We start from the raw sequence: 15,270 nt of genomic DNA, 5'->3' as shown, positions 1-15,270 counted from the left end.
TGTTTCTGCCTTTTTTGGTCATATGCATGCATTGCACATGTGTATGAATGAACTGAAACAGAATTGGGTGGTTTTTCACATATTTTCTAAAGATTTTATATTTGTTATTTGAATAGCAAATATTGGCCTTTCACCCCATTAGCATGAACCTGTTGAAAAAATCTCCCACTGGCAGAAAAGCAAAATATGTTTATTCTTTTTGTTGTTGTTTTTGTTGTTGTTCCATTTCATGCATAGCGCACATACATGATCATGTGTAATAGAACAGAAATAGGTTGGTTTGCAAATTAAATTGGCAAACATCTGTGGTAGCTTGGATCAGTCATGAAACATCTGATGGTGAGGTTCATGATGGATGCTGGATAATTGATGATGATGATGATGGACAGTATCATGCGTTCACATGCCCCAATGTAATTCTTTCACAGGTCTGAAAGACGGTTTACATATCGGGAACCTCTTCAGGAAGTGCTGTGTGTCATTGGTCCTCAAAGTACAAGAAATGTAAGACATTTATCACCTCATCCAGATTTCCATCCATTTATCACCTCATCCAGAGTAGCTTCCATCAGCTGAGAATTATTTCCCATCTCAAACCCTCTCTGTCTTCCATAGACTTAGAAACAGTAAATCATGCATTTGTTACATCCCGGTTAGATTATTGCAACTCCCTTTATCTTGGTCTCCCCCAGTCCCAACTGTCTCGTCTGCAATTGGTACAAAAATGCAGCTGCTAGGATGCTTACTGGCACCAAGAAATACCAACACATCACCCCTGTTCTGGCCTCCTTACACTGGCTCCCCATTAGCTTTAGGGTCCACTTCAAAGTCCTTCTGATTGTTTATAAGGCACTGCATGGGTTGGCTCCCTCATATATTTCAGACCTCCTCCATCCCCTCTCAGCATCCAGGTCCCTTAGATCTGCCGACAAGGGTCTTCTCTCTGTGGCCCGCACCCGCCTCAAGCAAAGAGGCGATAGAGCTTTTGCGGTAGTAGCCCCACGTCTGTGGAATTGTCTGCCCCCAGATGTTAGACTGTCTCCCTCCATCACCACTTTTAAATCAAGACTAAAGACCCACCTTTACTCCTTGGCCTTCCCTGCTTCCTAGCTGTCCATCTCTCTCCTCTCTTCTTCATATTCAAGTGTCTTCTGTACTGTTGCTATTTATTTGTTTTGGGCTGTCTATTTGTCTTGTATTTCTGTATTTGTCTTGCTTCTCTCTGTGCTTGCCTTTTATATTTTGCTTGTTCTGATTTGCTTTTATTTTTTATTTTTTAGCCATATCCTCTGTGCAGCACTTTGGTCAGTGGAAACTGTTTTAAATGTGCTCTATAAATTAAATTTACTTACTTACTTACTTACTATGATGAAGAAAAAAAGAGACCATCACAAGTAATTCCTTCAACACAATATTTGTGCATGCTACAGCTGACAGTTATTTTACTATACAGTGTGAATATGTTGCTAACTTGTCAAGTCAAGTTTATTTATATAGCATTTCATACACAGGTCATTCAATGTGCTTTACATAAACAAAAGCAAACAGTAATAACAAATAAAAGCATAGAAGGGCAAGAAAGTCAAAGAACATAAAACGCACAAGGTAAAATCAACAAGGTCGAGGGTATGGCCAAGAGTGTGTTGGCCCCTGTACATGCTGTGTTAGGGAGAAAGTATCGATTAGTGCAATTAATTCCTTCACATAATTGTTTTCAGGATTATCCACATGCAAGTTTAGATCCCCTGATACAATAAGACAGTCAATATCTATGCAGATGACTTATAGCAGTTCACCTAGCTCTTCAAGAAAAACTTAAGCTGTAAATTGTCAACTTAATGCGTGCACACAGATATTCAAATGAAGTAAAGTCATCGAATGATGACTGATTGTACTGAACAGGCGTCTTGAAAATTGTAGCTATCCCCCCACCTCTTTATTTGCTCTGGTAGCACTCAAAAAATTGAAATTTGGGGGAGCTGATTCGATGAGAGTAGCACTGTTTGCTTGATCTAACCATTTCTCAGTTAAAAGTAAAAAATCAAGGTTGTGTGTGCAAATCAGATCATTCATTAAGAATGATTTGTTTGAAAGAGATCTGATATTTAGGAGTGCTAGATTTGCTGTAAGTGTTGGGGAAATATGATACACGGGGGAAATCTGAGGTTGTGGTGCGGGTAGGAGATTTGAATGGTTTACCCTGTAAGCTCGATGCATTTGTCTTCTATTACTTTTTAGTTGCGAATTTTATTTGCAGACTGCCTTTTTTGTTTCATATAGCTTCATAATGTTTCATATATTTAGTTAATAATTGCAACACATACAGTATGTGGTAGGGCTTTAACTTTCTAAAGCTGGGTTTCCACCTCTGCAGGTTTCCGGAAATAGGTCCACGAAAACTGTAAAATTGATTTTAAAGCTCCCATCATGTGATGTCCAGCACATGTTGTTTGAGATGCTATTTAACAGAGACATCAACTGTGGCCATTCAAACTACTCTAAATTTGGACCTTTGGTAAGACTGGATGCATGATGCTCTCCTCAACTAAACGCAGCAAGTTAATTTTCTTTGTTAATGGGAAAAGGGTAAGTAAGTCCTTTCATTTAGTTGTAGGTCTTTTCATTGTTAATTGTATTGTTTTTTAATTAAAGAAACTTACCTTTTCACACTTTTTGCAAACAGAGTTGCACATTGCGTTGGCCATATTCCATAGAGTATACTGATTGTGTATTTTGCTGTTAAAACAATTAAGTGAACACATATTTCATGCAACATTGACTTAGAAGAACAATCATGACTGATGCGGTTTAATCTAACCAAGCATTATATCACGCTGTTACAAATAAATAGCTGAAAATAACTGGTTTATGACAAGTTGTAATCCATTGCATTGTATTGTTATAAATGAATAGCTGAAAACGACTGGTGTGACAATGACAATGACAAGTTTCCTTCATATTAATTACAGTTGATTTTAAAATGTAATCTAAAGACCGCTATCAGGACATGATCTAGGGCTGTTGTGATCTCTTACACACATGACTGTCAGGAGATGGTCATGCCTCAGATTTGCACATTATCACACAAGTAAATACCTCCTTGACACAAACACACACACACTCTCTCTCTGTCTCTCTCTACACACACACACTTACACACATGCCATGCACTGCACACAACCCATATATTCTTATTTGGCCAAATGGAAAATGGTTTTGTATTTCCATTTGCTTTGCTGACATTTGCATCAGCATTATTATGGGACCTTGAATTAATCTTCCCTTGGGGATCAATAAAGTATCTATTATTTTTTCTTCCATGATTAAGATAACAGAAAATAATGCAGACCCTGAGGAGATGCTCCTTGGCTATCTTAGAAGGAAAGGTAAGCTCCTCTCATCTAGCCATTGGGTAGTTTACAGTATATATCACATCTTTTGTTAAATATGCTTCATAATTGATGAGATCTCATGATGAGATTTACTGAAAATCAATCTAGTAAAAAAAAAAGTCATGACCCACTTGTGTTGCAAAGCAGTCATTAAATGCACATGCATGATAGACATCAAGACATTAATATTAAAGCAGCACATATAGGCTACAGAGTAGCCTACAGTGTTAGTACCTATATACAGGTAAACTTGCACTGTCAGGTGAGAGAAAACAACCACCGTACCTGAGCATGCGTGAGCGACCGCTAATGGTATGCATGTTCTCTTTGTAGTTGGTCTCACAGGGACAAAGTATGGCTGTGGAGGAGGAGCGTGTGGAGCGTGCACAGTGATGCTGTCCAAATACGATCCTCTCCTGGACAGTGTGCTGTATCTTTCACTCTAAAGGTCATGACAAGGTCATGTCAGTTTTGTGTAATCAAGCACTGAACTAAAAATCTCCCACACTCTGGTTCACTTGCAATATTAAATTTGTCATAAACAGCGTTTTGGTCAGCAGACCTTTTGTCAGGTCTGGGGACTGAAACATTGTTTATAATAAATTGAATATGGCAAGTGTAACAGACAATGTGCAGGAATTTCTAGTTCAGTGCTTATCAACACACCTGTTGACCTAAGAACTGTGCCAGAGGTTTGTTCTGGTGTAATCAAACATGCAACTGTTTATGTCAATATTTTTTATTAACAGTACAGGTATAGTCAGTGCTTTTTTGCAGCTGAACGTGCCTTAATCATATTAAGTGATGGTGTGGTGGTTTTCCTTAGAGTGATCTTACCTTAATCATAATAAGTTATTATAGGTTTTAGCATCGGTGGTTTACTGTGTGTGCAGCAGTTTTCCTTAGAGTGTGTTGTAGTCACTACACGGTGATCGCCTGTCTTCAGCCCATCTGTGCGCTGCACGGCACATCCGTGGTGACCGTGGAAGGCATCGGCAGCACCAAGACCAAACTTCACCCTGTCCAGGTACAGCTGGCCTTACTGACATCCCTGTGTCCGTGCTCCACGAATTCCAATACTATTTATAGTTCTCCATCATATATCAACCTTTCAGTCAAAGAGACTTGTACAGTTCAGGTATGGTATCATTGTCTGCACCCCACCATGAAGTAGTGAAGCCATGAACTTGTTGTTAGTTACTTAAGATGAGGTTTATCACAGGCCTGATGGCTACAACTGTTTGTGTGTGTGTGTGTGTGTGTGTGTGTGTGTTTCCATTCTCAGGAGCGCATAGCAAAGGCTCATGGTTCTCAGTGTGGCTTCTGCACCCCTGGTATGGTGATGTCCATGTACACTCTACTGAGGAACAAGCCCCAGCCCACCATGGAGGACATCACAGAGGCACTGGCTGGTACTTTCTACACACACATACTGTACACACACACACTGTACACACACACACACTACCAGTCATTACCAACCAAGACATTATGTCTGTACTCTCCAGTATTTAGTTTTGCACTTAAAGAGTAAAACATACAGGAGGAGGAAGGAGTAGATCTCTGTGTGATCACTTTCATGTATTGGGAGGAATTAAAGCTGTTGTCAGCTTGTGCTTAATTTGACCCTCACTATATGTTTATTCCTCTAGGGAACATCTGCCGGTGCACAGGCTATCGGCCCATCATCGATGGGTTCAAGACCTTCTGTGACGTGAGTAGAAGTTTCATAATTGGCATGTTTGCACTCCCCATCATTGTATAGTATAAGCACAGTATGTATATATAGATATGTGTATCGTATGGTGTCCATGTTGCAGCTGTGTTTCTATAATACAATCCAACATTCTTAAAAAGAAATGTGTTGAAAACAACACAACTTGTGTTGTTTTTAACACATCTCTATGTCCAGATATGGACAACACAGTTTGTGTTGTTTCCAACACATTTATTTGAAGAGTGATTATAATGGTTTAATCTCTCCTGCCTAGGCCACTGACTGCTGTCAAACTGGAGATGGAGAGCAGAGGTGTTGTGGCAGTAATGGACCCTCCAGCACAAATGGATGTAAAGATGTGAGTCACTTTTCCACATCATATTCAACTTGTGGGGGAGTTACTTTGGAACTTAACTAAAGTCTGGGTGGGCATGTGCCCACCTAGCACCACTGGGTTACTAATTTAATGTTTTCTTACAACAAATAAATCAATGTGTAACAGCATGGTAATAATCTGTATTGAATAATTATAACCTTACCTGAAATAATTACACTTACTAACTTGCTGGTTTTAACTTAACTAGGTGCTGAATCCCTCATATAGTGATAATGTATGAAGCAAGGCCAGCACTCTCAGTTCTCTTTCAAACTTTTAATGTTGGCGATTGTTGGCGATTAAAAGTTTGAAATCAGAATTGTATGTCATTTCAAAAGTGTGAAACAGCCAGGGCAACAAGAGCTATGTCATAAAAAGTGTCTGAATGTCAAACGTTAGGTTAATGATAAATATGTATTTTCATAAACATTTTAATAGACGTCTGAGAAGCTCTGTGACATGGAGAATGCCTTACCACTGGACCCAACTCAGGATCTCATATTTCCACCTGAACTTATGGTCAGTACCCAACTATCAACTTATTTGACTGTTGTGCACAAACGGTTCACTCTACTTGCTGATCTAACTGGTGATTGTGATTCTCATTCTTACATGAAGCTAATGGGGAAAAGTCATGAGAGCCACCGCTTATACTTCAAAGGGGAAAGAGTGAAGTGGATTTCAGTGGAGGAGCTGGATGATCTGCTAGAACTGAAAGCTGAACATCCTGATGCCAGACTGATTGTTGGAAACACTACTGTGGGTGAGTCAAAGCAATGGACTCTATGCAAGACTCCATTTTGGATTTGCTTCCTATTGGGCAATCAACTTCACACAGTAGGCTATGACAGAAAATTACAGATTACTAGCCTGTCAGTTTTAATATAGTAGGTTACAACATTGAAAATTATAGCTAAAGTTATCTAACCAGTTCAGTAACATCAGTTGCTTGATTAAAGCTGCAGTTGGCAAGATTTTTTTGATCATATTCACTGAAACCGACACTATGCTCTGACAGAACAACATAAATCAGCCGGTTTTAGAAAAAAAAATGCACTTCTACCTCTACCAATTTGTTTTGCAAAAATCCACAGCTCCAGGTTCTTCTGGTCCAATCAGAGCAGGGCTGTGTGAGATCTGACTGTCAATCACAGTCTGGTGCAGTCTGGTGCGCACTGACGAGCACAAACTTGATGAGAGGGTGCTCGGTGGTACTGGGGGAGGGGCATGAGAGTTGTAAACATTCAACATTTTGGCTAAGTCCCCTCAATCTGTCAGACTTGCCAACTGCAGCTTTGAGGTTAAGATTAAACCCTTTTTCTGTTTGCTGGAGGGAGTGGCACACAACATTTTAAGTCGGTCTATATTACCATGAGACGAGGTCCTGAAGACAATGACTATAGAAAAAAGCCATATTTGCCAATGTTTTAACGTAAACGGTAAGTTGATATGCCAGTGAATCCAAAATGGAGTCATGCATAGAGCCTATGGCTCGTCTGCATCTGACAGAGTCATCACAGATTGTTAAAGCCCACCTCCTACCCGATTATTTATTCTCATGTTTCTGAGTATGCATATCCCATCCCTCGATCCACAGGACCCAAGATGGTGCTGAAGGATGCACACCACCCATTGATTATCTATGCTGGAGGGATTTCAGAGCTGAGGACAATTCGGTGGACTGACCAAGGTAATCAATCAATTAATTAGTTAATGAATCTCAGCATCTGAAAACCATAATGACCATATCAGCAACACGTCTTATCTCTTCACGTCTTATCAATATGTACTGTATATATGTGCTATATAAATAAACTTGCCTCACTTTGCCTCAGGAGTGAAACATATCCATTCATTTAGGAGAGGCTTTTATCCTCTACCCTTTATTATGATATGTACAGTGCAGATATACTTTTCATAATTTGCATGTTTGCTCTCCCCATCATTGTACAGTATAAGCACAGTATGTATATGTATATATATATTTGTACTGTATGGTGTCCATGTTGCAGCTGTGTTTCTATAATAAAATCCAACACTCTTAAAAAGAAATGTGTTGAAAACAACACAACTTGCGTTGTTTTTAACACATCTCTACGTCCAGATAGGGACAACACAGTTTGTATATTATAAATGTGTGCTATCTGAACCCACCTGAGCTTGGTTTTGTTTGAAGTTGGACATTTCCGCACCAGTTGTGTCATGATAGAGAAAATGTAAGCCTGTCAGCCTGTCTTTGGACCAGTAGTGTCTCAACAGAGTACCGGTAAATGTAAAGACAGCCTGTCTTTGGATCAGTTGTGTCTCAGCAGAGGAAATGTAAAGACAGCCTATCTTTGTACTAGTTGTGTCTCAGCAGAGGAAATGTAAAGCTAGCCTATCTTTGTACCAGTTGTGTCTCAGCAGAGGAAATGTAAATTTAGCCTGTCTTTGGATCAGTTGTGTCTCAACAGAGTAAATGTAAAGACAGCCTGTCTTTGCATCAGTTGTGTCTCAGCAGAGGAAATGTACAGACAGCCTGTCTTTGGATGACCTCCCCAGGTGTGACTGTAGGTGCTGCGTGCACTCTCTCCATGCTGAAGGAAACTCTCGAGGTGGCTGAACGGCGGCTGGGGCCAGAGAGGAGCAGAGTGACCCAGGCCTTAGTGACCACACTGCGGTGCCTGGCAAGCAAGCAGATCCGCAATATGGCTGTGAGTTTTTCTCATTTTCCCATGACACGAACATGGCCATGAGTCTTTCTGTGATGTCTGGTTTGGACATTTTCCCTCACCACCTCTAGCCTCATAAGAAGCGAACCTGAATCATCTCTTATGCCACTTTGTCTTGCAGCCCTTGCAAGATGTTCTCTGTGCTCTTTGCTTATATATATATATATATATATATATATATGTTTATCTATGTCTATATCTAGTGATGTCCTGTATCCTGCATGTTGTGCACTGTCTATACTGTATTATATATTGCATATATATTTTAATATTATGTATAATATATACACTACCAGTCAAAAGTTTGGAGACACTTACACATTTCCATTCCACTCCATTTCCATTATAGACAGAATACCAGCTGAGATCATTTGCATTGTTTTTTTACTCAGGGCAGCAGTTTTCAGATTACATTATGTGTTTACATAATTGCAAAAGGGTTCTCCAATGTTTTCTCAATGAGCCTTTAAAAATGATATCAGATTAGTAAACAGAACGTGCCTTTGCAACATTGGATGAATGGTTACTGATCATGGGCAATGTAGATATTGCATTAAAGATCAGCCATTCCTTTCTACAACAGCTTTTTGCAACCCTTTCTCTTTTGTCTGTATATAGTGCACTACTAAGTCTACTAAGGGGTTAAGTAAAGAAAGTTGAATAGTTGATGTGAAATTGTATTCGCATTCACAGACTATTGGCGGAAACATCCTAAGTGCCAACCCCAAATATGACCTGAATAGCATCCTGGCTGCAGCAGGGTGCACTCTCCAGGTCATCTCAAAAGGTATCTTCCTCGCTTCCTACTACTTTTACCACCATCATTGCTATTATTATTTCCTGTCATGTTTCATATCACATATTCTGTTATGTATAGATTATGTTTGATGTATTATGTGTCATTTATTTTCCTTTCTAGATGGGACAAGAGAGATCCCGCTGGATGAAAACTTCTTCGCTGGGTTTGGCAAGACAATCCTAAAGCCCAATGAGGTTCTTCAGTCTGTGCACATTCCCCTCACTGGACCTGTGAGTTCCTCAAATCAATTTCTGGTGCTTTTCATAGATTTGAGCCATAATCTCTCTCTGTCTATGATCACACTGTCTCTCTTTCTCTCTCTGGCCTGTCTCTCTCTCTCTGACCTGTCTCTCTCTCTCTCTCTGAATACACTGTCTTTGTCCTGCAGTGGGAGTTTGTGTGCGCCTTCCGTCAGGCGCAGCGGAGAGAGTTTGCCTTCTCCATGGTGAACGCTGGCATGAAGGTGACCCTGAAGGAGGGCACTGATGGGGTGGAGTCCCTGCGGGTGTTCTACGGAGGGGTGGGACCCACGCTGATCCAAGCCAGACACACCTGCAAAGAGCTCGTAGGACGGTAGGTGGAGTTTTTACAGGTGTTTTACGGAGGGGTGGGACCCACGCTGGTAAAAGCCAGACGCGCCTGCACAGAGCTCACAGGACGTTAGGTGTGAGGCTCACTGGGCCAATCCCAAAGTGAGCCCTGAGGACTAAGGACTGAAGACTCACAGACTTAATTGGTCTCAGGTGCTAAGTGAGTGAGTGTGTGGGACCACATGGACTAAGATACTGTAGGTATAAATGGGATTGGGACAGTACTTCACAATGTTTAATAACTCCAGTATAGCCAGTATAACCAACCCATTTTAGCTTCACTGCTTCATGATGTACTTATCTTGTGCCGTTCTGGCCTTACTCTGGACCAAGCCCGGTTCAGGTCCGTCCTGCAGTTAGCTGCTGAGTGTTTGGGGTTGATGGCGTTATTTTGTTGTCCTCAGGTCCTGAACATAGGAGCTGCAGGTAGCTGCTGTTTGTTAGGTCCATCCTGCCGTTAGCTGCTGTTTGTTCATCCATTCTGCCGTTAGCTGCTGTTTGTTAGGTCCATTCTGCAGTTAGCTGCTGTTTGTTAGGTCCATTCTGCAGTTAGCTGCTGTTTGTTCGTCCATTCTGCAGTTAGCTGCTGTTTGTTCGTCCATTCTGCCGTTAGCTGCTGTTTGTTTGTCCATTCTGCAGGTAGCTGCTGTTTGTTTGTGGGTTGATGGCATTTGTTTTCTTGTCCTCAGGCCCTGGAGAGAGGAGCAGCTGGAGGATGCCCTCATGCTTCTGCGGGAGGAGATCGATCTCTCCCAGGGAGCCCATGGAGGGCGGGAGGCGTACCGCGAGACCCTGGCGCTCAGCTTCTTCTTCAAGTTCTACATGCATGTCCTGCAGGAGCTCAGGGAGAAGGTATTAGTGTGCCTGACTGCCTGTCCAGTTTTTCAAGCCAAACATTTGTTTTATTGTTATCCAATGATGAAAATCAATTCATAATTGAATAATGTTAGTTAATGTTTCAATGATGAAAATGATCCAAACTCGACGATGAGTGTTGCATTTTAGGCTGTAATGTGCTGCAAATGGAGGGCAAACGGAATGAAAATAAACTTTATTTTGGCAGGATGTGTGCATCAGTGACATACCACTGGATCACCTCAGCGCTCTGAAGTCCTTCAGCAATGAAGCTCCACAGGGAAAGCACTCTTACCAGGTTTGGCATGGCGGAGTCATTGTATATCAGTTTTCAGATGCTAGTTATGTCTGGTAGTATTGAGTTAGTTCTCATTTTGGATGCAGCTAGTTGCTGAGGCCCAGTCCTCCAAGGACCCAGTTGGACGGCCCAGAATGCACCAGGCTTCTTACCAGCAGGCTACGGGCGAAGCACAGTACTACGATGACATACCACCTGTCAGAGGAGAGCTTTTTGTTTCTATGGTGACCAGTACGAAAGCTCATGCCAAGATTCTGTAAGCTGATATTTTTTTATTTGTCATTAGAATGATGGCAGTTTTGGTTTTGAATAGTAGATGATAATCTACATGTTATATTTCACATTTTATTCATTTAGCTGACACTTTTTTGCAAAGAGACCTACAATGAGGGATAATATTCAAGCTACAGTGCAATATGATACCTTAGTGTAACCATACATACTGCATACAATATAAAACTGTTTTTGTAGCGGTCGTGCAGTGTTTAAGTAATAAAGGATGTGTTCAAGAGAGATGCTGGTTGACAGAAAGTAGTTCAAGTTTGGCGAGTTAACTACTGTTTTCCCTTCACAAACCAGTTCCATCGACGCCTCAGATGCTCTTGCTACTCCAGGGGTCGTGACCTTCATCTGCGCCGCCGATGTCCCTGGTCAGAACCGACGGCTGTGGTTCAACAACGTTGAAGAATTATTCGCTGAAGAAGAGGTATCCACGTAATTGTTGTCATTAGTTGTCTATACATTCTGTTGTGTCAGCACTTAGCCACACTACTGGGTGTCAGTGTAATGTTATGTAATATGGTTGACAGGGGGTGGGGAGAAGGAGAGGTATGAGTTCAGATGTGAAGTATTACTTGCTACCATGCTTGATTAAATGAGTTGAAGTTATACGCCTGTGCCTTTGAATATAAAACTTTCACCACCCTTAAACACAGAATCAGAATCAGAATCAGCTTTATTGGCCAGGTTTGTGTACACAAACAAGGAATTTGACTCCAGTTAATCACAGGGATGATATTGACCTAATCCTGATTTGTATATTATACTATTCAGATACTGAGATAAACAGCATTCAGGGCCGTAGCATTTAAATACAAACATGCTGTTCACCGGTGCATGTGTGTTGTTGTGTAGTAGGTGATACAGTATGTGTTACAGCCCTGGCATGGTTGTCGTCGTGTAGGTGGTGTGTGTGGGTCAGATAATTGGTGCCGTGGTGGCCGAGACCCGCGAGCAGGCCAAGAGGGCAGCAGGAAGGGTCAGACTGACATATGAGGACCTGCTCCCTGTGTTCTTCACCATACAGGTAAAACACATCAGACAAGATTCAGACTGTATAGAAGTACAATGGTTTACAATGATTTACATGCTGTGCAAAGGGCAAAGTCTGTCAGCAAGCAAAGCGTGAACTCCAGCTATCAGGTGGCATGTGGGAGCATTGGGTTGACTCAGTGTTTCCCCCTGGTGTTAAATTAGTAAATGCATTTTGCCTAGTTATTGAATTAACCCAATACATGAAATGGCTGGTTTCCTCTAAATTAATTAATGATGTCTAGTCTTAGGGCTGAGCTACACCAGGCAAGTAACTGAAGCGTTCCGTTCGCGTTGCGTCTGCTGCAACAATTAGCTTCCACTATAATCAATAGAAGTAGCTACACCAGACGTGATAGCGGCGCATACGTTCGAAAAAAATAGACCATTCATTTAAAATGGATTTTACGCGTCGCGAACGGAACGCTTCAGTTATGCGCCTGGTGTAGCTTCACTGTTAGACTAAATGAAAACTTGAATGGAAATCTCCATTGAGAATATATTTTTGTCGAGCACTAGTCTCAATCCATGTACCGAAAACAAGTTTAATATGACTGTATACAGTTACTGACGATTGTAACAACAGACAACATCTGTTGTTGTTTATAAAGGAGGCCATAGAGCATGAGTCTTTCTTCAACCCCAAGAGGAAACTGGAGAGAGGCGATGTGGACAAGGCCTTTGAGGAAGTGGACTGCATCTTAGAAGGTGACACCAGACACAGAGGAACACTTTAGATCTTTCTAGAGCTTTTTCTATCACAGTGTTATTTTCATCAGCGCTGTGAATAACTGTAGCGTAACTGTTGGTACTGTGGTGCTGTTATGTCTTTGAATGTGTCTGTGGTATGATGCTGATTATTTCTGTGAGTGTTGCTGTGTCTGTGGTCCTGTTTTGTTTGTGAGTGTTGCTGTGGTAACCGTCTACCGTGATGGCACAGGGGAGATGTACATGGGCGGGCAGGAGCACTTCTACCTGGAGACCCAGGGGGTGATCGCTGTGCCCCGCCCGGAGGCCGGCGAGATGGAGCTGTTTGTGGCCAGCCAGCACGCTGCGTATACTCAGGTGAATGATGCGTTCACCTCACCTCACCTCATGCCCCATCGCTTTTCACTAAACAAGCGCAAAGCCCAGAGAACCATCTAGATGATTCATGACGTAAAACACTCCTCTTCAACAATGCCATCTATTGCTAGTTTTTATCTGATGATCAGACTTAAATAATTTTGTTTTATTTAAAACTGTAAGGAAAACTGAGAGCTATCCAACATGTGGATTCAGGCCTTGCATGAGGAGAGTAATAATGTAATATTATGCAGAAGCGGTGACCTGTCAACATAATCTCCAACAGGAAGTCGTGGGCACCACCCTGGGTATTGATGCCAATAAAATCACCTGTCATGTGAAGAGGCTTGGAGGAGGTTTTGGGGGGAAAGTCATGAAGATCGCCTCCCTATCAGCCATCGCAGCTACGGCTGCACACAAGTACGAGTTCACACCTCAGTGCCCCCCACAAACACACACACACACACACACACACACACACACACTCACACACACACACTCAGATAAATTCATGGTTGCTTATATTTTGGGTCTTGTATTGTATGCTTTGTGTTCATGCAGGACTGGCCGTGCAGTTAGATGTGTTTTAGATCGGAGTGATGACATGCTGATTACCAGTGGAAGACATCCGTTCCTGGGGAAGTATAAGGTGTGATCCAGTGGCCTTCTGGGATATGTCAGGATTTTGTTTTTGTCCTCCAGCAACATGGCATAGGGAACCGATTGATACTGATGTTTTTCATTAGGTTGGCTTTATGAAAGATGGGACAGTTCTGGCAGTGGACATGACATACTACAGTAACGGTGGATGTACACTGGACGAGTCCTCATTTGTAAGTTCATTAAATGAAGATAAAGAACCAAACAAAAGCAAGGTGAAGCAAACAAACAAAAATCAGACTATGATATGTCCTTTATTTTGTATCTATCATTGCTTCACCTCACTGTGCTCATTGTGTGCTTCACCTCACTGTGTGTTCACTGTGTGCTCTGTGTGTTTCACTAATTCATGGATGGGATAAATGCAGAGACCAAATTCCTTGTATACGCAAGTATACTTGGCCTAGAAAACATGATTTACATTTACATGGCTTCATACTTTCTGTAGCATGTGTGCATGTGTATGTCAGTCCATCTGTGAACATTATTGCATCTGCCCCACCGTGCGTCCAGATCATGGAGAAAGCTCTCCTTCACATGGACAACGGCTACCGGATCCCCCACATGCGTGGGCGCGGCCTGGTGTGTAGGACCTACCTGCCCTCCTACACGGCCTTCCGCGGCTTTGGGGGGCCGCAGGGCCTGACCATGATCGAGAGCGTCCTGCAGGAAGTGGCCACACACTGTGGTCAGCCCGCTGAGAGGGTGAGGAACGACAACACGGCTCAGAAATGATTCAAGCCGCCATTTTGTTTTTTTGTTCATCAGATCATCCGATCAAAGAGATTTTGGGTGATTTTGGGAGATTTTGGGTGTCTTTCCATTAAAATTACTTTATTTCTGAATTACTTGAATTTCTATGTTTTAACCCATTCGCGCTGGATGCTGCACGATGCAACATTCTATCTCCCGCCGGTTGCTGCAGAGCGCAACATTGAATTTCCCGCTGGTTGCTGCGTAGCGCAGCATGCTTTTTATTTCATGTTTCTAGGTGTAAAGAGGCTTAGATATTAAGGTTTTGGTAGACGTTGACAATTCTTAGTATTTTTTCAGAAAACCCTCAGGAAATAAGGTTATTTAGTCTAGAATGCCATAGGATTCTATAGGCGTTTTTAGCAGGCATTTCAGGAGTTAATGGGTTAATGTGCCTGTACAATACTTGGGATTGCCCTTGTGTATGAAACTTAAAATTTGTACTGTGCTGCACAAATGTACTTGCCAACTTTGAACATTGGATATGATGCAATTAATTACCTTAAAGGTACTGTGATGAAATATGTAATCCCTCCCAGTCTTCTGTGGGGAGAGAGAGAGCGAGAGAGAGAGAGAGAGGGAAAGAGAGACTCTTGTGCTGTGTGGCTTCACACTGATGTGATTTACTAAAAGAACAGGAATGTCCAGAAATAAACAGCTCCTAATGTCCAGAAATAAGTGGCCCCTAATGTCCAGGAATAATTGGCTTCTGATATCCAGGTGCGGCAGCTGAACATGTACAG

At 41.9% G+C, this 15,270-nt stretch overlaps 1 protein-coding gene across 2 annotated transcripts in view; it reads left to right on the top strand.

Moving 5' to 3' along the window:
* Window positions 1–254: 254 nt before the first annotated feature.
* The window catches only part of aox5 (aldehyde oxidase 5), a 20,151-nt gene continuing 5,135 nt past the window's right edge, over window positions 255–15,270 (top strand). The window contains exons 1-27 of one of the 2 annotated variants that reach the window (XM_042080579.1): window positions 255–504; window positions 2,375–2,586; window positions 3,329–3,386; window positions 3,726–3,822; window positions 4,311–4,419; window positions 4,678–4,804; window positions 5,045–5,106; window positions 5,384–5,467; window positions 5,924–6,004; window positions 6,104–6,248; window positions 7,083–7,175; window positions 8,027–8,178; window positions 8,890–8,983; window positions 9,116–9,225; window positions 9,384–9,568; window positions 10,275–10,437; window positions 10,649–10,738; window positions 10,825–10,994; window positions 11,318–11,444; window positions 11,922–12,044; window positions 12,661–12,757; window positions 12,990–13,114; window positions 13,401–13,534; window positions 13,676–13,763; window positions 13,861–13,947; window positions 14,288–14,479; window positions 15,248–15,270. The exon at window positions 15,248–15,270 is cut by the window's right edge and continues 208 nt beyond it. In XM_042080579.1, the coding sequence (XP_041936513.1) occupies window positions 2,530–2,586; window positions 3,329–3,386; window positions 3,726–3,822; window positions 4,311–4,419; window positions 4,678–4,804; window positions 5,045–5,106; window positions 5,384–5,467; window positions 5,924–6,004; window positions 6,104–6,248; window positions 7,083–7,175; window positions 8,027–8,178; window positions 8,890–8,983; window positions 9,116–9,225; window positions 9,384–9,568; window positions 10,275–10,437; window positions 10,649–10,738; window positions 10,825–10,994; window positions 11,318–11,444; window positions 11,922–12,044; window positions 12,661–12,757; window positions 12,990–13,114; window positions 13,401–13,534; window positions 13,676–13,763; window positions 13,861–13,947; window positions 14,288–14,479; window positions 15,248–15,270 (2,873 nt within the window). In that variant the 5' untranslated portion in view covers window positions 255–504; window positions 2,375–2,529. Of the gene's footprint in view, window positions 505–2,374; window positions 2,587–3,006; window positions 3,089–3,328; window positions 3,387–3,725; window positions 3,823–4,310; window positions 4,420–4,677; window positions 4,805–5,044; window positions 5,107–5,383; window positions 5,468–5,923; window positions 6,005–6,103; window positions 6,249–7,082; window positions 7,176–8,026; window positions 8,179–8,889; window positions 8,984–9,115; window positions 9,226–9,383; window positions 9,569–10,274; window positions 10,438–10,648; window positions 10,739–10,824; window positions 10,995–11,317; window positions 11,445–11,921; window positions 12,045–12,660; window positions 12,758–12,989; window positions 13,115–13,400; window positions 13,535–13,675; window positions 13,764–13,860; window positions 13,948–14,287; window positions 14,480–15,247 lie in introns of those variants that run through there. The other variant, XM_042080580.1, reaches the window with a different exon arrangement.

This window comes from Alosa sapidissima, chromosome 23, assembly GCF_018492685.1.
Source record: "Alosa sapidissima isolate fAloSap1 chromosome 23, fAloSap1.pri, whole genome shotgun sequence".
Taxonomy (NCBI): Eukaryota; Metazoa; Chordata; class Actinopteri; order Clupeiformes; family Clupeidae; genus Alosa; species Alosa sapidissima.
The sequence above is the reverse complement of the archived record's forward strand: the minus strand, read 5'-3'. Positions and strand labels throughout refer to the sequence as shown.